Below are 22955 nucleotides of genomic sequence, written 5' to 3'. Positions count from 1 at the left end.
GGAGGTTTTAAAGGTGGCTCACGGGCCTCAGGCCACAAATGACGGGTTGTTGGGGACGAGGGGGAATCTGACTGACCTTCATGGGGTCCTGGAGGCCGGCCCGGACCGTGTCATGGTCCCCTCGGCCAAAGCTTTGCCCCTGCCACCGACCGAGCTGCTGAGTCTGGTGCCGGTCCGACTTCAAGCCGCCCCGAGTTGCGGCTGACAGGCCCTTTTGTCCACCTGCCCTGGCCGGGCGGGGACGGACGCCCGACGGTCACTGCATTGCAGGGCGGAGGCCACGCTCCCTCACGTTGCCGAGCTGAATCCCTACGTCCTGGTCACGTCGTCCTCGACGCCTTTGGATGAAGCCACGGACCTCTCCTTCCTCAGGCAGTATCAGGTAGGCGTGGCGGCTCACGGGCATGTAGCGTGTTCAGAGTGGCATGTGTAGCACTTGAAAACCTTTTCAATCAATCAATCAATCGTATTTATTGAGCGCTTACTGTGTGCAGAGCACTGTACTAAGTGCTTGGGAAGTACAAGTTGTCAACATATAGAGACAGTCCCTACCCAACAGTGGGCTCAAGCCCAAGCACAGGGGCTTAAGGGAAGGCCCGGTAACTACGTTATTTCAATTTATAACCCATATTTGTTTGGAAATAGGCGGTCCCTTAGAACACATTATACGGTGCTGGTCCTTTTTTTTTTTTTAATGGTACTCGTTAAGCACTTACTATGTGCCAGGCACTTTGCTAAGCACTGCGGGAGATAGAAATTGATCAGATTGAATACAGACCGTGTCCGACTCAGTATAACCCAGTCGGTAGACGCGTTCCCTGCCCATAGGGAACTAACAGTCCAGAAAGGGAGATGGACATTTAAATAAATCCGGGTATGTACATAAAGGCTGTAGAGCTGACGGGATGTGGGTGGGAGGTAGAGGTGAGCCTATGTAGGAACCTGAGAATGAGTGGCCAGAGAGATAGGAAGAGAACCAGGAGAGGACAGTGCCCATGAAGCTAGGTTAGATTATGTTTTCTAGAGAAAGGGGTAGTCCACACTGTTGAAGGCAGCTGGGAGGTCCAGGAGGATTAGGATGGGCTAGAGGCCATCCCTTCCCTTCTTCCAAACATGGGGAGTAAGTCAGGGCAATCTTGGGCCTCAGATGTCCCGGAGAGATGACAGTACAGAGTCATTGTCAACCAGTTATTTGGTGATTTTGAAGTGTCCTTGGTCTCAAGATAGACCTTATTCCCTGGTAAGTGAGTCAGGGTTTTATCCTGGCTCTGCCACTCGCCTGCTGTGGGACCTCGGGCAAGGCCCTTAACCCCTCTGTGCCTCACTTTCCTCATCTCTAAAATGGAGGCAAGATACCAATTGCCCCTCCCCTGTAGACTGTGAGCCTTGTATTGGACCGGGACTGTGGGGTTTTTTGTTGTTGTTGTTGTTTGTTTTTCATGGTATTTAAGTGCTTACTGTGTGCTAGACACTGTACTGTGCTGGGGTAGATATGACGTTATCAGGCTAGACACGATCCCTGTTCCAAATGGGGCTCGCAGTCAAAATCCCCGTTTTCCCAACGAGGTAACTGAGGCACAGAGGAAGGGAAGTGACTTGCCCAAGGTCGCACAACAGACAGGTGGCAGAGCCGGTATAAGAGCCCAGGCCCATGCTCTGGCCAATAGGCCACGCTGTGTCCGACCTGATTTATCTTGTATCCACTCCAGCACTTAGCCCAATGTTTGGCACAGAGTCGAATGTGCTAAACAAAGACCCCGGTTGTCGTCATTATGATCTGCGGTCCCTTCCAGCTGGCGTCCAGCTCATGCCTTGGCTCCGTGGCATTTGGCCAACAGAGTGTCTGGTACAGCCTAACCCCAGCTCATTGGGAAAATAAATGGAGTGCTTTCCCTCTCCCTCGACCCCACCCTGCCCTCAGCCCTGAACTGAAGGCCCGTGGAAGGATAGAGCCCTTAAGGAGGTTCTTAGGGTAATGAAGTATCAGTTGCACCTTTGGTGTCTGACCAACTCTACGTAGGAAATGTGCCCACTCCCTCCAGCCCAGGAGCCTGGGATGGTTCTCTCCCATAACAGTAGCTTCTAGTTGTCCGAAGTCTTTGGTTTTCCAAATCCTTGTCCCGGCACCAATCTCTCTTTAGCCTCACGGGAGGAGGAAACCACGGCGCCGAGAGGTTATACGACTTGGCCAGGGCCAACACGCAAGTTAATGGCAGAGCTGGAACTAGGAATCGAGGCTCTCAGCTCCCAGACCGGTGCTCTTTCCACTAGGCCTCACCGCCTCTCCTCTCGGTCTGTGCACGATGGTCTTTATGTGGCCACCACATGGAAGAGACTTCTTTCACCTCAGACCCCACGGGACCAGAGTCACGCCCACAGCAGCGTCTCCAAACATGCAGCACAGCTTTCCAAAGATAGAAAACTGTAAGCGGATAGCCGTGTCAGCATGTGGTGAGGTCTCCTGTCCCCTCCTCTTCTTCACATCCCGCTCGGAGGGGCTTGTCCCGAAGGGCCAGGAGAGGGCGGGAAGATTAGAGCCGATATTCCCATTCTCAAGTGGGCCAAAAAGTCCCACATCACATTTTAAGCTTGGGAGATTAAATCCTGGGATCTGAATTGGACTTCAATTTAGAAAGCTTGGGAAGCAGCATGGCCTAGTGGATAAAGCCCGGGCCTCAGAGCCAGAAGGAGCTGGGTTCTAATGCTGGCCCTGCCGCTTGTCTGCTGTGTGACCTTGGGCAAGTCACGTCATTTCTCTGGGCCTCAGTTACCTCATCTGTAGAATGGGGATTGGAGCTCTGAGCCCCATGTGAGACGGGAATTGTGTCCAACCTGATTAACTTGGATCTACCGCGGCACTTAGAACAGTGCTTGGCACATAGTATAGTGCTTAACGAATACCATTAAAAAAAATACCCAAGTCCCTCCCTAAGAACCTAAGTTCATTTGAATCCATTTCCCCACCACGTGTTCCCCTGTGAAAAAGCGATTTTGTTGGCTCAGAACTGGCTTCCCTCCATTTAAAGGGACGCTTCGCCCCATTTGTTCGGTCAGATGGGTTCAGAAGCCTCCATCGAGGTCTCACTTGTGTCCTCAAGTTTTTCTCCCTCGTTTCCCGTATCTTCTCAACAGTGTGTGGTGTTGACTGAGATGAGGCTTTCGCTTCAGAAGAAGATCAACGACTTTTGCCACGCTCAGCAGCCTCCTATTAAGGTAATACCAAAGCACTCCCATTTCCTCGGTCTCTCGTTGTGGAGGGACCCTCAGGCCTAGGGGAGTCTGTGGCCGGTTTCTGGGTTCTTCCCACTCTTCAGTCAGTCAGATTTATTGAGCACTTACTGTGTGCAGATCATTGTACTAAGCACTTGGGGGAATATAATGTAACAGACACATTCCCTGCCCACAGCAAGCTTACAGTCTAGAGGGGGAGACAGGCATTAATAGTAATAACTAAATGACAGAGAGGTACATAAGTGCTGTGGGGCTGGAAGGAGGGATGAATAAAGGGAACAAGTCAGGGTGACACAGGAAGGAGGGGGAGAAGAGGAATGGAAAGCCGCAGCCGACCCCTCGCCCACATCCTGCCTCTGGCCTGGAATGCCTTCCCTCCTCAAATCCGACAGATAATTACGCTTCTCCCCACCTTCTTCCAGGCCTTATTGAAGGCACATCTCCTCCAAGAGGCCTTCCCTGACTAAAGCCGCCCTTTCCCCTTCTCCCACTCCTTTGTGTGTCACCCTGACTTGATCCCTTTCTTTTTTCATCCTGCTAGCTCCACAGCACTTAGTGCTCCAGCGCTTAGAACAGCGCTTCGCACATAGTAAGCGCTTAATAAATACCATCATTATTATATCTGTAATTTATTTATTTCTATTAATGCCTGTCTCCCCACCTCTAGACTGTAAGGTCATCGTGGGCGGGGGATGTGTCTGTTTATTGTTGTATTGTACTCTCCCAAGCACTTAATACAGTAAGCACTCAGTAAATACGATCGAATGAATGAATGGAAGGCCTTTCAGAGGAGTTGTGCCTTCAATAAGGCTTTGAAGTGGGAGACAGTAATTCCCCGTCGGATATGAGGAGCGAGGGTTTTCCAGGCCAGAGGCAGGAAGTGAGCATGAGGTTGGCGGCAAGATAGAAGAGAAGTACCTAGGCAGTCAGAAGCAAAGCCCTCGCTTCCACAGTTCCGACCGATATTTCCAAAGGCACTATATCCTCTGCGATGCATCGATCGATCAGTCAATTACGGGATTCTTTGTGCGGTTACTGCATTAGTTGCTCAGAGGAACGCAGTACAGTTAAGTAGACAAAATCCCCACCCTCTCAGCATTTACAGCTTATTAGGAGAATGAAGCGTTTAACTTTCAGGGCAAACCGCTACATCGAAGTCTTATAGATATGTTGGGGAAGAGGATGAATATACACTCACTTTTTATGTTATCTGGTTTCAAACAGAGTAGTTGCTTTTTCTAGAGTGATGCCTCTCCCCCAACTAAATGGAGCTGCTTTCCACTGGCTGCCAGAGCTTAGCCACTTCCAGTCTAAAAGGGTCTATCGGCAAATTGAGACCGTGAGCTCTGATAACTAGGCTCTTCGGTGATGGGAGTTTAGCTAATGTGGTGCTTATGTTGCACCTTCATTCATTCAATCATATTTATTGAACTTTTACTGTGCGCAAAGCACTGTACCAAGCACTTGGGAGAGGACAATGTAACAATAGACAGACACATTCCCTGCTCACAACGAGCTTACAGTGTAGAGACAAATTTGCAGTGCATCTTCAGATCAGCAGGACTCCTACACACCCAGATTATTCCAGATCATTGAGATCGAGTGGGCATCAGTTAGAATTCTAAGGTACTTTGGGATTAAATAAGCAAATAAGTGAAGAAACCTGGTATCTGGAATATTTGAACCAAGCTCGTTATGGGCAAGAGACCTTGTCTGCTAACCCTGTTACAGTGCACTCTTCCAAGTGCTTAGTACAGTGCTCTGCATGCTGTAAGCACTCATTAAATATGACTGAGTGATTGGAAGCGTATTTGGGGGCTTGGATTTTCAATTTGATTTATGGTTGACACCAGCCATGTTTAGTTAAGGCTTCTCCCCTTGGGCTTCCAATTGAAACAGACATTGGTAATGGTGATATTAAGTGCTTACTATGTGCCAAACACTGGAGTACATACAAGATAGTCAGGTCCCGTATGGGACACTCAGTGTTAGGAGGGGGGAGGATAAGGTATTGAATCCCCATTTTGTAGATGAGGGAACTGAGAAGAGAAATGACTTTGAGGTCACAGCAGGTATTTGATGGAGCCGGGATTAGAACCCAGGTCCTCTTACCGCCAGGCCTGTGCTCTTTCCATTAGGTCATGCTGCTGCCCTAAAAATAGACATTGAAAATGGGGAAGAGATTCAAAATGCCAATGTAGCCCATTGTGGTAAATGAGAGGGAGCACTGGTATTTTCATTCATGTGCCTGGACCCAAGCTTTTGGCATTTCTTCTCAGCCTGGCAGGAAAAAAAAAACCTGAAAACTTGCCAACTGAGTTCTGTTGAAGAAAAATCTCATTCATTTTGACCTAGCCAAATCCAAATGTAGCATTCCATCCTTTTCGGGCATGCAGATGTTTAGTACTGTTTGTGTGTTTGCTCCAATTCAAAAAGTACCCCCCCAAGTATTTAGTCTAAGAAGTTTTCAAGGTGCCCAGAATGGCAGTTAGGATTGTAAATGATTCAGCTTACACCTGTGTCTTGTCACTCTGCAGTTTATCAGTGCAGATGTGCATGGGATTTGGTCACGTTTGTTTTGTGACTTTGGCGATGAGTTTGAAGTGCTGGATTCAACGGGAGAAGAACCAAAGGAGATCTTCATTTCCAACATTACGCAGGTATGGGGCCGATTTTTCTGAAGTACTTGATTTTTGCAGATACTCATCTTATCATTATTATTATAAAAGTTTACAGGAGCATTCCTATTCACAACAGAGGGTGTGAACAGAAGGCATTATATTCAGATAAAACAACACTTCTGTCAGAAAATTGTCAGGACAAGTGAATTGTTTGGAAAGTTTAAGACGGGTGGAGTTGATTCCCTCCTCAGACTCAGAGGTTTTCTCACTTCCCCAGTAGGTGTGTTTTAGGGTGAGGTTTATCTTGGACTTTTCCCTCTAAGTTCTTGGTTTTCGGGCTGACAGCCAACACCCTCGATTCCAGACTGTTATCTTTAGCCGGGGATCAGAGGTGTTTGCTTGCTGCCTCAAGTACATCTGATTGTACCCACTGCTTCCTCTTTTCTGCCTCCTGCTCCTCTGATGGTGCACCTTGGTTCCTCCACTCTGCCTCTTGTTCATTACGAGAAGCAGCACTGTGTAGTTGCTAGAGCCCAGGCTACAGGAGATCATGGGGTTCTCATCCCTTCTCCGCCAACTGTCAGCTGTGTGACTTTGGGCAAGTCACTTCACTTCTCTGGGCCTCAGTTCCCTCATGAGCAAAATGGGGATAAAGACTGTGAGCCTCCCATGGGACAACCTGATCACCTTGTAACCTCCCCAGCGCTGAGTACAGTGCTTTGCACGTAGTAAGTCCTTAACAAATACCAACATCATTATTATTATTATTATTATTATTATTATTATTATTATTATTCTCTGGGCCTCAGTTCCTTCATCTGTTAAAATGGGGATTGAGACTGTGAGCACCACTTGGGACAGGGACTGTGTCCAGCCCGATTTGTTTGAATCCACCCCAGAGCTTAGTACAGTTCCTACCACATAGTAAGCACTTAACAAATAATAATAATAATGGCATGTATTAAGTGTTTACTATGTGCAAAGCACTGTTCTAAGTGCTGGGGAGGTTACAAGGTTGTTCCATGGGGGGCTCACAGTCTTCATCCCCATTTGACAGATGAGGGAACTGAATCTCAGAGAAGTTGTGACTTGCCCAAAGTCACACAGCTAAGAGCCCCCTCCTTCCCAGACTGAGCCCTCTCCTTCCTCTCCCCCTCCCCATCCCTCCCACCTTACCTCCTTCCCCTCCCCACAGCACCTGGATATATGTATATTTGTTTGTACGTATTTATTACTCTATTTTATTTGTACTTATTTATTCTATTTATTTTATTTTGTTAATATGTTTTGTTTTGTTCTCTGTCTCCCCCTTCTAGACTGTGAGCCCGCTGTTGGGTAGGGACTGTCCCTATGTGTTGCCGACTTGTACTCCCCAAGCACTTAGTACAATGCTGTGCACACAGTAAGCGCTCAATAAATACGATTGAATGAATGAATGAACTTGTACTTCCCAAGCACTTACTACAGTGCTCTGCACACAGTAAGCGCTCAATAAATACGATTGAATGAATGAATGAAAGTGGCAGAGCTGGGATTTGAACCATGACCTCTGACTCCAAAGCCCTGGCTCTTTTCCACTGAGCCACGGTGCTTCTCTATAATAAATTCTCTATAACAAATAACATTATTATTATTATCTGATGGTGCACGTTGGGTCCTCCACTCTGCCTCGCATTCAACTGACAGCACATATGGATCCCTGTTCTTTATCTCCAGTCCATCTGTTTCCCTTTCCGTCTTCCCCAACCTCTCCCTGTTTTCTTTAACAGCGCTGCCCCCAGCCAGTTCCTTCTCTGGCAGTATTCCTTTAGCCCTTTGGAAAATTATGGGGGACCAAAGTGCCTCCCACACTTGTTCGTTATTTTTCATTACAAATATCCCATTCCACCCATCTTCCCAACTACCCCCTTCCCTTCGGCAAGTCCTCACTGGGAATTCCAAAGCACAATCCGGCCGGGCTCATTTATTTGAACGCTCTCATTGTTTCCCGGTTGTTCCCTCTGATGCCGTCAGGCAAATGAACCCCCTCGTAGCCCGGAGAGACAGAGAGAGCCCATCCTGCCTTTTCCTAGTTATCCCGGCATTTAAGTTTCTTTGTCCCATTCAGTGTTACAGTGAGTTGAAATGCTACTCAATTTCCTTTGGGAATTAAAGCATGAGGATGTCCACTTAGATGTGTGTGGAATTTACCACCTTAGAACAGGAAGTTCCCTCCCCATCCCCCCCACCTTACCTCCTTCCCCTCCCCACTGCACCTGTATATATGTATATATGTTTGTACGTATTTATTACTCTTTATTTTATTTGTACATATTTATTCTATTTATTTTATTTTGTTAATATGTTTTGTTCTCTGTCTCCCCCTTCTAGACTGTGAGCCCACTGTTGGGTAGGGACCGTCTCTATAGTTGCCAACTTGCACTTCCCAAGCGCTTAGTACAGTGCTCTGCACACAGTAAGCGCTCAATAAATACGATTGAATGAATGAATGAAGTAACTATAATAATAATAATTATGGAATTTATTAAGCACTTACTATGAGCAATGTACCGTTCTAAGCTCTGGGGAGGTTACAAGGTGATCAGGTTGAATGAAAGACTGTGAGCCCCACCGTGGGACAACCTGATCACCTTGTAACCTCCGCAGTGCTTAGAACAGTGCATTGCACATAGTAAGTGCTTAATAAATGCCATAATTATTATTATTATTACTTCATTCATTAAGTGAGCTCACAGTCTTCATCCCCATTTTACAGATGAGGTAACTGAGGCCCAGAGAAGTGAAGTGACTTGCTCAAAGTCACACAGCTGACAGTTGGCGGAGCCGGGGTTCGAACCCGTGACCTCTGACTCCAAAGCCCGGGCTCTTTCCACTGAGCCACGCTGCTTCTCTAAAGTAAAGAAGCTGTGTGGGGTAGTAATTAGAGCACTGGCCTGGGAGTTAGCGGACCTGGGTTCTAATCCCGGTTCCACCTTTCGGTGCCTCTCACAGAGGCTAGACTAAAGCCTGGCGAGCCAATGGAGTAATGCATCATGGCGTCTCCTCTGTGCCATCTTTGGTCAGGAAGGGAATTGGCTTCTTTTGCCTCTCATAATTTATTAAAACGTTTGGCTCCAGAAAAAAAAAAAAAAAAAACACTTACGGAAGCCTCCTCAGAATCTCTAGCTTCAAAGTAAAAGGTTGCCGTGTTACTTTTCCTGAAACCATTAATCGATTTTCCAAGTTGCAGTTGCTCTGGCCGAAGTGAGCCAAGACCTTTTTTTGCTGGCTGAGATAAAAATAACCTGGTGCGGTAATGCCACCGTCCTCAAGGAAGAAGAATGTAATAATAATAATAATGATAAGAAGAAGAACAATGGCATTTATTAAGCGCTCACTATGTACAAAGCACTGTTCTAAGCGCTGGGGAGGTTACAAGAAGATCAGGTTGTCCCACAGGGGGCTCGCAGTCTTCATCCCCATTTTCCAGATGAGGGAACTGAGGCCCAGAGAAGTGAAGTGACTTGCCCAAAGTCACACAGGTGACAAGTGGCGGAGCTGGGATTCGAACCCGTGACCCCTGACTCCAAAGCCCGGGCTCTTTCTACTGAGCCACGCTAGCTTCAAAGTAAAATGTTGCCACTTTGCCTTTCCTGAGACCATTAATCGATTTTCCAAGTTGCAGTTGCTCTGGCCAAAGTGAGCCAAGACCTTTTTTCACTGGCTGAGGTAAAAATAACCTGGTGTGGTAACGCCACCGTCCTCAAGGAAGAAGAATGTAATAATAATAATAATGATAATAATAATAATAATAATAATAATAATAATGACATTTATTAAGTGCTCACTATGTACAAAGCACTGTTCTAAGTGCTGGGGAGTTTACAAGGTGATCAGGTTGCCCCACAGGGGGCTCACAGTCTTAATCCCCATTTTACAGATGAGGTAACTGAGGCACAGAGAAGTTGTGACTTGCCCAAAGTCACACAACTGACAAGTGGCGGAGCCAGGATTTGAACCCATGACCTCTGATTCCAAGGCCCGTGCTCTTTCCATTGAGCCACGTTGGAAGCGATAAAGACCACTGGACACCAAGATATAATCCCGGGTCTCTGTCCTTTTTGTGTGTTTTGTCATGTTTGAGGAGCTGCATCGCTCTGCCTTCTACCCCATTTTAGCAGGGGACATGGCAGCTGCCAGTGTCCCTTTTCTTTCCTCCTTTGGAAGCATCCAAATCCAGATTTCCTTCTGTAAACCTGTCTTTTTTTATTGCATTTTTTAAGCACTTACTATTTGCCAGGCAGTGTTGTAAGCGCTGGGAGAGATATAAGATAATCAGTTTTTTTAAAAAATTTTTGTTTTGTTTTTGATTTTAAATGGTATCTGTTAAGTGCCTACTATGTGCCAGGAACCGTACTAAGCGCTAGGGTAGGTACAAGATAATCCATTTTTTGTTGGTTGGTTGGTTTTTAAACGGTATTTGTTAAGCGCTTACTTTGTGTCAGGGAATTCCAAAGCACAATCCTGCCGGGCTCATTTATTTGAACGCTCTCATTGTTTCCCGGTTGTTCCCTCTGATGCCCTCCGGTTCCGTCAGGTGAATGAACCCCCTCATAGCCCGGAGAGACAGAGAGAGACTGTCGTGCCTTTTCCTAGTTATCCTGGCATTTAATCAATCAATCAATCAATCGTATTTATTGAGCGCTTACTGTGTGCAGAGCACTGTACTAAGCACTTGGGAAGTACAAGTTAAGTACAAGTTAAGTTTCTATGTCCCATTCAGTGTTGCAGTGAGTTGAAATGCTACTCAGTTTCCTTTTGGAATTAAAGCATGAGGATGTCGGGCACTGTACTGTAAGCACTGGGGTAAATGCAAGCTAATCGCGTTGGATACAGTCCAGATCCCACTTGGGGCTCACGGTCTTAATCCCCATTTTACAGATAAGGCAACTGAGGGTTAGAGAAGTGAAGGATGTTCCCAAGATCACACAGCAGACAAGTGGTGGAGCCAGGATTAGAAACCCCATCGCTTAGAACAGTGCTTTGCACATAGTAAGCGCTTAATAAATGCCATTATTATTAATATTATTAAACCAGGTCCTTTGACTTTTTTTTAATGGTATTTGTTAAGCGCTTACTATGTGCAAAGCACTGTTCGAAGCACTGAACTTCCAGGCCCTTGTGAAGTTTTAACCCCATACGATTCATCGGTGCCGTTGTACTTCTCTTGTAAAGCAAATGGAAGGTTTTCCAACTGTACAACTGTGTCCTGGTTACCCAGGATCTCCAAACTGACTTCCCCAGTTTTTTTGCCACAAGCCTGAAGGCTTCAGATATGAATGGCTCATTAATAATAATAATAGTTTGTGATATTGGCTTATAAGGCGACAGATTCCATCATGGTAAGCACTGGGACGAACGTGCAACATTCATTCATTCAGTCGTGTTTACTGAGTGCTTACTGTGTGCAGAGCACTGTACTAAGCGCTTGGGAAGTGCAAGTTGGCAACATATGGAGACGGTCCCTACCCAACAACGGGCTCACAACATGATCATGAGAAGCAGCGTGGCTCAGTGGAAAGAGCACAGGCCTTGGAGTCAGAGGTCATGGGTTCAAATCCCGGCTCCGCCAATTGTCAGGTGGGTGACTTTGGGCAAGTCACTTCACTTCTCTGGGCCTCAGTTACCTCATTTGTAAAATGGGGATGAAGACTGTGAGCCCTCCATGGGGCAATCTGATCACCTTGTAACCTCCCCAGCGCTTCGAACAGTGCTTTGCACATAGTAAGCGCTTAATAAATGCCATTATTATGATGATGATGATGATGATGAGGCCAGGAATTTGGGGCTTCCATGGAGCCAGGGCCCATCTGGGGCTCTGAACCTCCGGGGAAGTGAGGATCTCATTGACTGTTTCCCGTGGGAGTCAGTCCTCCCTCTCTTGGGTTTGTCGCTCACGCTATTCAGCTAGGATCCACCGACGAATGCCAGCCACTGGGATTTTCCTGACAAAGCAAGAGGAAAGGGATGCGGTAGGGTTTGAGTTCTGGGGCGAGGGATTTGTTTTCTGGAGAATCTGGGTTTCGGTTCGGTGTGTGTGAGACTTTCTTACCTCCCTTAATAGCATTCTGGATGACCCTTTTGCAGGCAAATCCCGGCATCGTGACTTGCCTCGAAAACCACCCCCACAAGCTGGAAACAGGACAGTTCGTAACCTTCCGGGAAATTAATGGGATGACTGCATTAAATGGGTCTACGCAACAAATAACAGGTAACCCGTGTTTACCACACCTGCCGGGTTTTGTTTAAATAAAATACATTTGGCCACATTTGGCTTAGAACTAAGTGTTGACCATTGGGAGCCCATTGAATGGTGAGTATTTTACTTTGGTCTTAGAGGCAGGTGTGGGGGCCTCAATAATTTATTAAGCTCTTAATAGGTGCCAAGCACTGTACTAAGGGCTGGGATAGACACAATATTTGTACATATTTATTCTGTTTATTTTATTTTGCTAATATGTTTTTTTTTGTTCTCTGTCTCCCCCTTCTAGACTGTGAGCCCACTGTTGGGTAGGGACCGTCTCTATACGTTGCCAACTTGTACTTCCCAAGCGCTCAGTACAGTGTTCTACACACAGTAAGCGCTCAGTAAATATTGAATGAATGAATGGAAAAGGTCAAACCACATGGGGATCACACTGTAAGGCAGAGGGAGAGCAGGCATTCGATCTCCATTTTACAGATGAGGAAATTGAGGCACAGAGAAGTTTAAAAAGTGATTTGCCCAAGGTAATAATAATGGCATTTATTAAGCGCTTACTACGTGCAAAGCGCTGTTCTAAGCGCTGGGGAGGTTACAAGGTGATCAGGTTGTCCCACGGGCTCACAGTCTTAATCCCCATTTTACAGATGAGGGAACTGAGGCACAGAGGAGTGAAGTGAGTTATCCAAAGTCACACAGATGACAAGTGGTGGAGCTGGGATTTGAACCCTTGACCTCTGACTTCAAAGCCCGGGCTCTTTCCACTGAGCCACGCTGCTTCTCTGGATGCAGTTTGGTTTTTTTTTAACCTCTCCTGTCTCCCCAGAATGGCCCGATTCCTTTCTCCAGCATTGGAGCCCCAATTTTTCCCCACATCCTCTAGACTGTAAGCTCCTTATGGGCAGTGAACTTGACTACCAACTCTGCTACGTTGTACTCTCCCAAGGGCTTAGTACGGCGCTCGGCACCCGGTGAGCGCTCAATAAATGCCATCGATTGATCGATTGACATCTTATTTGCCCGTCAGAATTTGGATCGTGACTCTGCCGAGCAGAGGCTAATTGCCAATTTGGGGTAGAATTGCTGGCAATCAGAGAAGGTAGTATTCTCTCCCAAAATGGCAGGATCGTGGAGTAGGAGGTGAAGCTGGGAGAGATGACTTGATGGATTCATTGGAAAGGGCAGGGGTCTCTTTTATTACACATAAACATGACGTCTTTAAATGACTTAGCATCGTACTCTGCAGAAGTACCCCTCCCGCCCTTTTTTAATGATATTTAAGCATTTCTACATGCCAGGCACTATACTAAGCAGTAGGGTAGGTATAAGTCAGTCAGGTTGGACACAGCCCCTGTCCCCCATGGGGCTCACAGTCTTAATCCCCATTTTGAGGTTGAAGGAACTGAGGCGCAGGGAAGGTCACATAGCAGACAAGTGGCGGAGCCGAGATTAGAACCTAGGTCTTTCTGATTCCCAGGTCCGTGCTCTATCCACTAGACCACACTCCCCCGTAGAACTCCTGGGCAAAGTGTTTTTGAGTCCCTTCTCTGGGATGAAGACGTCCCTTGACACTGAGCTGAATTCCCAGTTGAGAACTGAGTGGATAGTTGTTTTTTTCCACCGGACTCCCCGGCAGGAGATTAGAAACTCCGATAACACGCACCTTCCGCGCCCCGTGAAGCAAAGTAGCACAGACACCCACCCCAGCTGCATGACTTAACTTGGTATGTTTTCTATTATGGCCTCTGTTCGTTCAAGCCCCGGTAAAATTGACTTTTTCATTTTCTTTTTAGCGGTGTCGCCATTTTCTTTCAGCATTGGCAACACAGCAGAAATGGCTCCCTACCTGTACGGAGGCATAGCCGTCCAAGTGAAGAGATCGAAAACCTTTCACTTTGTAAGTAGACCCTCCCGGCACCGGTCCGTTTTTATTCTCAGGTGAAAAGGTCACGTAAGAGCACCCAACCCAGGATGCTTTCAGGAGCCTGTGGGCCTCGATTGCTTTCCCCCAAGTCAGAAAACTATCAGAGCTTCCCGGAAAGGAGGTCACTGGCCGCGGATGAGCAATAAACTGCTTGACCGTTATTGTCCCTCGTTAATTCGGTGTGCTGGCCAGTCTGGAAATGATTGTTGGTTGGACTGTTGCCTTGAGTCTTTGAAGGGATAATTCAGGTTAGGGGCGATGAGGGAAAGTGGACCAGATTCTTCAAGTGGACAATGCTCTTTGGATCCAAAGCGTAATAATAATTGTGGCATTTAAGTCACTTCTTGCTGCCGAGCTCTAGGCTAAGAATTGTGGTAGGAAGACAGTTTTTTTAATGATATTTGTTGAGCGCTTACTGTGTGTCAGGCATTGCTCTAAACGCCGGAGTAGATACAAATCAATCAGGGTGGATAGAGCCCCTGTCCCACATGGGGCTCACAGTCAAGGTAGGAGAGGGAACAGGGATTGAATCCCTTATTTACAGGAGGGAAGACTGAGGCCCAGAGAAGTGAAGTGACTTGCCCAAGGCCACACAGCAGACAGGTGGTGGGGCCAAGATTAGAACCCAGGCCCCCCGGCTCCCAAGTCCATGGTTTTTCCTCTAGGCCATGCTGGGTCCCAATTATCAGATGAGTTTCAGTCCCTTGTACCATGTGGGATTCACAGCCTAAGAACGGTTATCAAATCCCCTTAAGCGCTTAGTACAGTGCTGTGCACACAGTAAGCGCTCAGTAAATACGACTGAATGAATCATCCCCAAGTTTCCAGAGGAGGAAAATGAAATGCCTTGTCCCAGTTTCCCCAGTGCACGAGTGGCGGAGCCAGGATGAGAACTCCCAGTCCTCTGCTCTTTCCACTAGGCTACACTGCTTGCTCATAGGAGACCCAAAGGTGGGGCGGGTGACCATGAGAGATTGCTGGTCAGGTGTTTTCGGGGGTCATCATGGTTTTGTGCTTAGAAGAATCATGTTTAGAAGAAACGGCGTGTGATCTAGTGGAAAGAGCACGAGCCTGGGCGTAAGAGGACCTGGGTTCTAATCCTGCCTCTGCCAGATACTTGCTGTGTCACCTTGGGCAAGTCTCTTCTCTGTGCCTCAGTTCTCCTGTTCTCCCTCCTGCCTAGACCTTTAAACCCCAGGCGGAATAGGGACTGCGTCCAGCCTACGTAACATATCTCTACTCCAGTGCTTAGAACTGTGTTTAACACACAGTAGCTCTTAACAAAGACCATTAAAAAAAAAAAGCCCAGCCTTGTTAAAAAGCCCTTATAGATCACTTCCCCTCTACGTACACATATGCAAACAACACCCCACACCTCCCTTAGCCAGAAAGGTTTGTTTGGGGGTTTTTTCCAGTTGCCCTTCACTAGCTTGTCAGAACAGATCTGCATAATGCTGACGGGGTCACAGAGCGTCAGGTCTTAAAACATGTATGAGCTGCAGCCCACTTCCCTTTCCGCTCCAAGTTCGCTTTTTCTCGGTCCAGTGGGCTGAAACTCACCGGCGAGGCGGCGTCATTCCCTAGTACAATGACAAGGACTTCTGCTTTCCCGATTTCCTGTGAGGGTAGACCAGGTGGCTCGGAGGAAATGTCACTCACTGATTCCGGTCACCTCCCTTGTGCTGAAGCAGGTTTTTGGCCTGAGCACCTGTGTTTTCTCATTATTTTTTGTTTGTTTCTTCTAGGAGCGGTTGGAGAAGCAACTGACAAAGCCAACTTACCTTCTTGCTGACTTCAGCAAACCGGAGGTGATTAACCCTTTCGGGGTGGGGTCTGTGTAGAGCAGTGTGAGTCCATGGTGCCCAGTTGGCCGGGCGGCTCCTTCTCGGGAGGGGAAGTTGAGCGGACCGGCAAACTAAGGTTAAAGGAGATGAATCGATCGGTGGTATTTGTTGAGCGCCTACTCGGGCTGCCGTGTGACCTGCCGGATCGGGGACGGAAGAGGGGTCGGTATGAGGGTCACTTGTGGGAGGCCCGCACCCCTGCCTCCAGGTGAGGAGGGGAGGGCCGTGGCTTTCCCTCTCCTCCGCTGAGGGGGTAGTAGTGGCTCGTGTCAGAACGTGAGCTAGTATGTCAGATCCTTGAGGGCAAAGATCGTGCTGAACACAGTGGCCACCCACCCAAAAAAATCCTACCGATTGAATGTATAGTGGAGACATTCCCAGCTCCACCTCCTGACTTTGTGTTCAGCGCAGATCGGCACCAGTGTGGTTGGGTCAAAGAGGGATAGTCCTGCCCCAGATTTCCCTCTCTCTCCGGCCTTGCCATCCCCCCCCGACTCCTTACCTCAGTCACAATTGCACTCAAGTCTGTGGGTCAGGGTCAGGTGAGCTTTGTAGGTAAGGACACCCCATTGAGCAGGGGTCCGTGGGAAAGAGAAGGAAAGGGGATGATATGATGTCCGATGGGGTCGGGGAGAGGGATGCTCTCAACTTGGGTGGGTCAGGTGAGGGGGGAAGGGGAGGCGGGTACCGCGCTGATTCCCTATCTTGTCCCGACTAGGCCCCGCTGCAGATTCACAGTGCCATGCTGGCCCTGGACCAATTCCAGGAGAGGTACGGCCGCAAGCCCAACATTGGGTAAGCTCGTTTGTTCGTTCATTCATTCATTCATTCAGTCGTATTTATTGAGCGTTTACTGTGTGCAGAACACTGTACTGACCACTTGGGAGGGTACAATATAACAAGAAACAGACACGTTCCCTGCCCACAACCAGCTGACAGTCTTTGTTTTTGTTAGAGTTCGTTATGGGCAGGGAAAGTGACTTGCTTATTCTGTTGAAATGCACCCTCCCAAGTGCTTAGTGCTGTGCTCCCCACATAGTAAGTGCTCAATAAATGCCACTGACTGAGTTGAAGGTATTGAACCTGCCTCAAAGTGTTGTTCTTTCCACTTCATCATCATCAGTCGTATTTATTAAGCGCTTACTGTGTGCGGAGCACTGTACTAAGCGCTTGGGAAGTACAAGTTGGCAACATTCCAGACCATTCCACTTGCCCTTTGACTAAAGGATCCATCCTCTGGAGGACTGGTCCCTGGATTTTGTATCCCAAGATGTATTCTTCTTTGCCGGACACCAGTCCTGAAATCTTATGCCTCTAGGATCGTCTGTTGTTCCCGACAGGGAGCTCCATCAACTCACTGATTTGCTTTAAGAATGCAAAGACAGACACGCTTTACAGATGCCTTCCGATTGAAAAATGTGGGACTAGGGTGATTTAAAATGAAAGGAAGATAGTTTGAAGTTGTCTGCTGGCAACATTCCAAACCATTTGCTTGTTTTGTTCATGGATTTAAAAAAAAAAAATGACTTCGGAAATCAGATGGATATCTGATCCAAATTTTGAAACACAGTAACCTCTTGCGGTACCTGTTTTGGGTGTTGTACCTTAGGTGCCGTCAAGATTCAGAAGAGATGTTGAAACTGGCAGCATCCATAAGTGAAACCGTGGAAGGAAAGGTGAGGAGTAAGCAATCCACCTGCTCTTTGCCATCAACCTGTAGCTGAGATCATGAAAGTGTTTTTTTTTTTTTTCAGTAAACATGCTGTACCTTGTTCCTGAAAAGATGGGGGGCCCTGGAGGAATTTTTTCAGTGGTAGGAGGCAGCTCAGAAAACCCTAACGTGGTTCAGTGTTTATGATGCTAGTTTTTTTAATTTTTCTTTAACGGTATTAAGTGCTTATTGCCTGTCAGGCATTGTTGAGGTAGATACAAGGCAATCAGGTTGAACACAGTCCCTGCCCCACATAGAGCTCACAGTCTAAGTCAGAGAGAGGAGGATTTAATATCCATTTTACAGATGAGGTAACTGAGGCACAGAGAAGTGCCGCAACCTGGCCCAAGGTCACACAACAGATTAGCGATGGAGCGGAGATTAGAACCCAGGTCCTCTGACCCCGAAGCCAGGGTTCTTTCCACTAGGCCACGTCGTTTCTCAATCAATCGTATTTATTGAGCGCTTACTGTGTGCAGAGCACTGTACTAAGCGCTTGAGAAGTACAAGTTGGCAACGTATAGAGACAGTCCCTACCCAACAGTGGGCTCACAGTCTCATGTGTATTAGGCACTTCTTTGTGCCAAGCACTGGCCGGAGTGGGTTTGGGATAGATAATAATAATAGTATTATAATGATGATAATAATAATAATAGTAATTAAGTGCTTACTTTGTGCCAGGCACTGTATTGAGCGCTACAAGCGGGACAGATCAGAGACGGGTCCTGTTCAACGTGCAGGCTCACAACCTTGGTTGGGTTAGACAAAGATGGTGATAACAGCAGTCAGTCAGTCAAGCATATATTGAGCGCTTACTTTGCGAAGAGCACTGTACTAGATACAGAGAAGCAGCATGGCTCAGTGGAAAAGAGCCCGGGCTTTGGAGTCAGAGGTCATGGGTTCAAATCTCGCCTCCGTCAATTGTCAGCTGTGTGACTTTGGGCAAGTCAATTCGCTTCTCTGTGCCTCAGTTACCTCATCTGTAAAACGGGGATTAAGATTGTGAGCCCCCCACCGTGGGACAACCTGATCACCTTGTAACCTCCCCAGCACTTAGAATAGTGCTGTGCACATAGTAAGTGCTTAATTCATTCATTCATTCAGTCATATTTATGCAGCACTTATTGTGTGCAGAGCACTGTACTAAGCACTTGGGAAGTACAAGTTGGCAACATATAGAGACAGTCCCTACCCAACAGTGGGCTCACAGTCTAAAAGGGGGAGACAGAGAACAAAACCAAACATACTAATAAAATAAATAGAATAGATATGTACAAGTAAAATAAATAAATAGAGTAATAAATATGTACAAACATATATACATATATACAGGTGCTGTGGGGGAGGGATGGAGGTAAGGTGTGGGGGGATGGAGAGGGGGAGGAGGGGGAGAGGGAAGAGGGGGCTCAGTCTGGGAAGGCCTTCATTATGCCATTATTATTATTATTATTATTATTATTATTATTATTATTACTAAGCACTGGGAGAGAATACATAGGTGAGAATGAGGCAATGTCCTTGTACCATGGTGATTGAGGAGGGGCTCGCTATCTAAGAGTTTAAAGACAGAGGCAGTGTTGCCTAGTGGCTAAAGCACCAGCCTGGGAGTCGAAAGGACCTGGGTTCTAATCCAAAATCAGCCTGTTGTCATTCGCACGTTTTCGGTGAACAGGCTTCATCGTTGTTTCTTCTCCCGGCCCTTGTTTTAGCCGGAAGTGGACGACGACATCGTGAATTGGCTCTCTTGGACGGCTCAAGGCTTCTTAGCCCCCCTGGCCGCCACCCTGGGGGGCGTGGCCAGCCAGGAAGTCCTGAAAGCCGTCACGGGCAAGTTTTCGCCCTTGCGCCAGTGGGTGAGTTTTCTCGTTCGGCGACGCGCTCGGTCAGGGAGGGGCGCGGGGGCCCTCCTCCCGCCACACGGCTGACTCGGGGGCCTCGGGATCACTTTTTCGGGTTTTCCTCGGGTGAATATGAAATGCCACCTGGGCGGGGGATAGTGGGTCTTAAAAGCACTGCCCAGAGGGTGGGAGAAATACGGCATTGGTAAGGTAAGTGGATTCTCAAAGAGAAGCTGCTAAATCGAGGGTCCTGTTCTCTTTACCCCAGCGTGGTATGTGGAGCTGAAACTGAATCTGGGCCACCAAATTGGCAGCAGTAGGAGGGCTGTTTATTAAGCGCTCCCAAGGGACAAAGCCCTGTACTAAGCACAGGGGAGACACATGCCCAGAAAGTGGCCTGGACGGTAGCCCAAGCCCAAAGAAGCTGTCCTCCGTCTAAAATGAGGATCCTAATCAATCGGTGGTCTTCATAGAGCGCTTACTAAATACTGAATCATCATCATCATCATCATCATCATCAATCGTGTATATTGAGCGCTTACTATGTGCAGAGCACTGTACTAAGCACTTGGGAAGTACAAATTGGCAACATATAGAGACAGTCCCTACCCAACAGTGGGCTCACAGTCTAAAAGGGGGAGAGAATACTGTACTAAGTTCTTGGGAGAGTACAGTACAGCACAGCGAGCAGATACAACCCCTGCCCATAGTGAGTTTACCATCTCTAGAGGGGGAGACAGACGTTATTATAAATGAATAAGTAATCAGTGGCATTTCTTGAGCACTTACTATGTTAGGTGAGTGTCCCTGTGTGGGTATGAACACTACTTCAATATATATGATATAAAGTCTGGGAGAATCGTTTTGAAGTTTGTCATTCATTCATTGGATCGTATTTATTGAGCGCTTACTGCATGCACAGCACTGTACTAAGCACTTGGGGAGTGCAAGTCAGCAACAAATAGAGACTATCCCTTCCCAAAACGGGCTCACAGTCTAGAACGGGGGAGGCAGACATTGAAACAAGTAAACAGGCATCAGCAGCATCATTATAAATGATTAAAATTAGATATGTACACGTCATTAATAAAAATAAATAGAATTATAAATATATACATATATCATAAGCGCTGTGGGGAGGGGAGTAGAGCAAAGGGAGCGAGCTGGGAGATGGGGAGGGGAGGCGGAGCAGAGGAAACTACTACACTGACGTAAACTATCCTATCCCACCTAGGCTCCCGCCTCTGCCTCTTTGCTGACCTCCTTTCCTCTTGTGTCTCCCCATTCCAGTCCGTACCTCATTCTGCTGCCCGGATCATTTTTCTTAAAAAAAAAAAAATTCAGTTCCCATCTCCCCAGCATCAACCATGGTATTTATGAGCGCTATGTTCAGAGCACTGTGCTAAGCACATGGGAGAGCATAATACCCTCACTCAAGAACCTTCAATGGTTGCCCATCCACCTCTACATCAATCTCCACCTCCTCCTACATTACTGATCTCCTGCAACAGCCCGGCAAACGCACTTTCCTCTTCCAGTGCCAGCCTGCGTTCTGTGCCCAATCCATCATATTTATTGAACGCTTCCCGTGTGACCTCGTGCAAGTCACTTAACTTCTCAGGGCCTGGATTACTGCATCAGCCTCCTCGCTGACCTTCCGGCCTCCTGTCTCTCCCCAGTTCAGTCCGTATCTCACTCTGCTGCCCGGGTCGATTTTCTACAGAAACATTCAGGACAGGTCACCCCCGCTCCCCATTTGTTTATGCAGTTGTCGTTTCCTTCTACGGGTTTGGTCGCCGTGTCAGAATCTGAGGAGTTTTAAAGGGAATCCTGCCACGTCAACTTGTTTCTTTTTCTTTGCAGTTGTTTATCGAGGCATCGGACATCGTGGACTCCCTAGACAACCCGAGCAGGGACGACTTCCTCCCCCGGTAAATAATAATAATAATAATAATAATAATAATAATAATAATAATAATAATAATGTCATTTATTAAGCGCTTACTGTGTGCAAAGCACTGTTCTAAGCGCTAGAACACAGGCCAGATCTTGCCCTCGCCCCGTGTCTTCCACCAAGAAGCGTAGTGCCCGAGAGTCAGGAGCCAAGACACACTGTGGCGCCGACTGGGACCCGGCGTGGGTGGCCGTCAACTGCCCTGGGGGTCTGTCACCCCATCAGTCGGCATTGGCCTCCTCTCAGGGATGTTCTGGTCTCTCAAGTTGCCCAAAGTCACACAGCAGACAAGTGGCAGAGCTAGGATTAGAACCCAGGCCCGGGCACTAGCCTCTAAGCCACCACGGTTCTCTAAGAGTCCAAGTACGCTCAGAGAAGGGGAAAATTAAAGCCGTCAATCAGGGTCTTTCCCACGCTAAGTCGTCGTGCGACCGGGGACAGCCTGCTCTCTCCCACTTCTCCTGACGTGGGGAGAATCAGCCGGCAGTAACTCCCTGGCGTAGGATTCACTCCCCTCAGGGCAAAGGCGTTGAACTCACTCATCCTGTTTGCCTGTCTCTATGTCTCTGCACAGAGGAGATCGCTATGACGCCCTCCGAGCCTGCATCGGCGACTCGTTGTGTCAAAAGCTGCACAGTCTGAACGTCTTCTTGGTGAGTACGCGCCACGCTCGCTCCCGGAATACGTGGGGCTTGTGAATGGGGAAATCCTGTAGTGTAAATAGGACTTACAAATGGCCTCGTTGAGTCTGCGTGCCTTCAGTGGGCCGTCCGGATATGGAAATCCACCCTCCTGAAATGCTATGAACTTCTCCCGTTCGGTATCCTGGAGAGTTGAGGGCTAAGGACTCCATCTCCCAATCATCAGATCTGGGAGTCACCTGAATTTGAACTGTAGAAAGAATGCATAGGGAACAATCAATCAATGCTATTTATTGCTCACTATGTGCAGTGCACTGTACTAAGCACTCGGAAGAGATCAATACAACAGAATTAGTGGACATATTCCCTTCCCAGAACAAGTTTGCAGTCTAGAAGAAAAACCTTTTCACGCTTCAAATCAGCCCCAGCGTTGAAAGTGATTAAAAAGCAGCATTGTGATGATGGCTATAATTAATCTCTGTTTTATTAAAAAGGAAAAAAAATCTAAGACTTCATAGGTCAGGCAATTTTTTTTTTTCCCAAAAGCCCTTCCAGTTCAGTTGGTCAATCTAGTGCCCTTTGGAAACCACAAATGAAGTGTTTTTGTGACACGCAGCGTGTCCCAGTTTTAGCTATATGTGTTTTACATTTCTGTACATGTCAACTGATTTTTTTTTTCCAAAAGCCCTTCCAGTTCAGATGGTCAATCTAGTGCTCTTTGGAAACCACAAATGCAGTGTTTTTGTGACACGCAGCATGTCCCAGTTTTAGCTACGTGTGTTTTACATTTCTGTATATGATTTTTCTGCATCCTACCATTGAGGAATTACTGATACCGATGGTGTCCGCCACGGTCAATCAGGTGTATTTATTGAGTGCTTTCTGGGTGTGCGGAGCACTGTACTAAGCGCTTGAGAGAAGCAGCTTAGAGAAGCAGCGTGGCTCAGTGG

At 47.4% G+C, this 22955-nt stretch overlaps 1 protein-coding gene across 2 annotated transcripts in view; it reads left to right on the top strand.

Annotated features, from left to right (window-relative positions):
- The window catches only part of UBA6 (ubiquitin like modifier activating enzyme 6), a 77092-nt gene that overhangs the window by 19505 nt on the left and 34632 nt on the right, over positions 1 to 22955 (top strand). For both annotated transcript variants that reach the window (XM_038759123.1, XM_038759124.1), the window contains exons 6-16: positions 271 to 382; positions 3133 to 3213; positions 5769 to 5891; positions 11979 to 12102; positions 13887 to 13990; positions 15763 to 15825; positions 16580 to 16656; positions 17471 to 17537; positions 19282 to 19425; positions 21274 to 21341; positions 21939 to 22017. In XM_038759123.1, the coding sequence (XP_038615051.1) occupies positions 271 to 382; positions 3133 to 3213; positions 5769 to 5891; positions 11979 to 12102; positions 13887 to 13990; positions 15763 to 15825; positions 16580 to 16656; positions 17471 to 17537; positions 19282 to 19425; positions 21274 to 21341; positions 21939 to 22017 (1042 nt within the window). The remainder of the gene's footprint in view (positions 1 to 270; positions 383 to 3132; positions 3214 to 5768; positions 5892 to 11978; positions 12103 to 13886; positions 13991 to 15762; positions 15826 to 16579; positions 16657 to 17470; positions 17538 to 19281; positions 19426 to 21273; positions 21342 to 21938; positions 22018 to 22955) is intronic.

Source organism: Tachyglossus aculeatus, chromosome 17, assembly GCF_015852505.1.
Source record: "Tachyglossus aculeatus isolate mTacAcu1 chromosome 17, mTacAcu1.pri, whole genome shotgun sequence".
NCBI classification, from domain to species: domain Eukaryota; kingdom Metazoa; phylum Chordata; class Mammalia; order Monotremata; family Tachyglossidae; genus Tachyglossus; species Tachyglossus aculeatus.
Note: the sequence above shows the minus strand (reverse complement) of the source record. Positions and strands in the feature narration are given on the sequence as shown.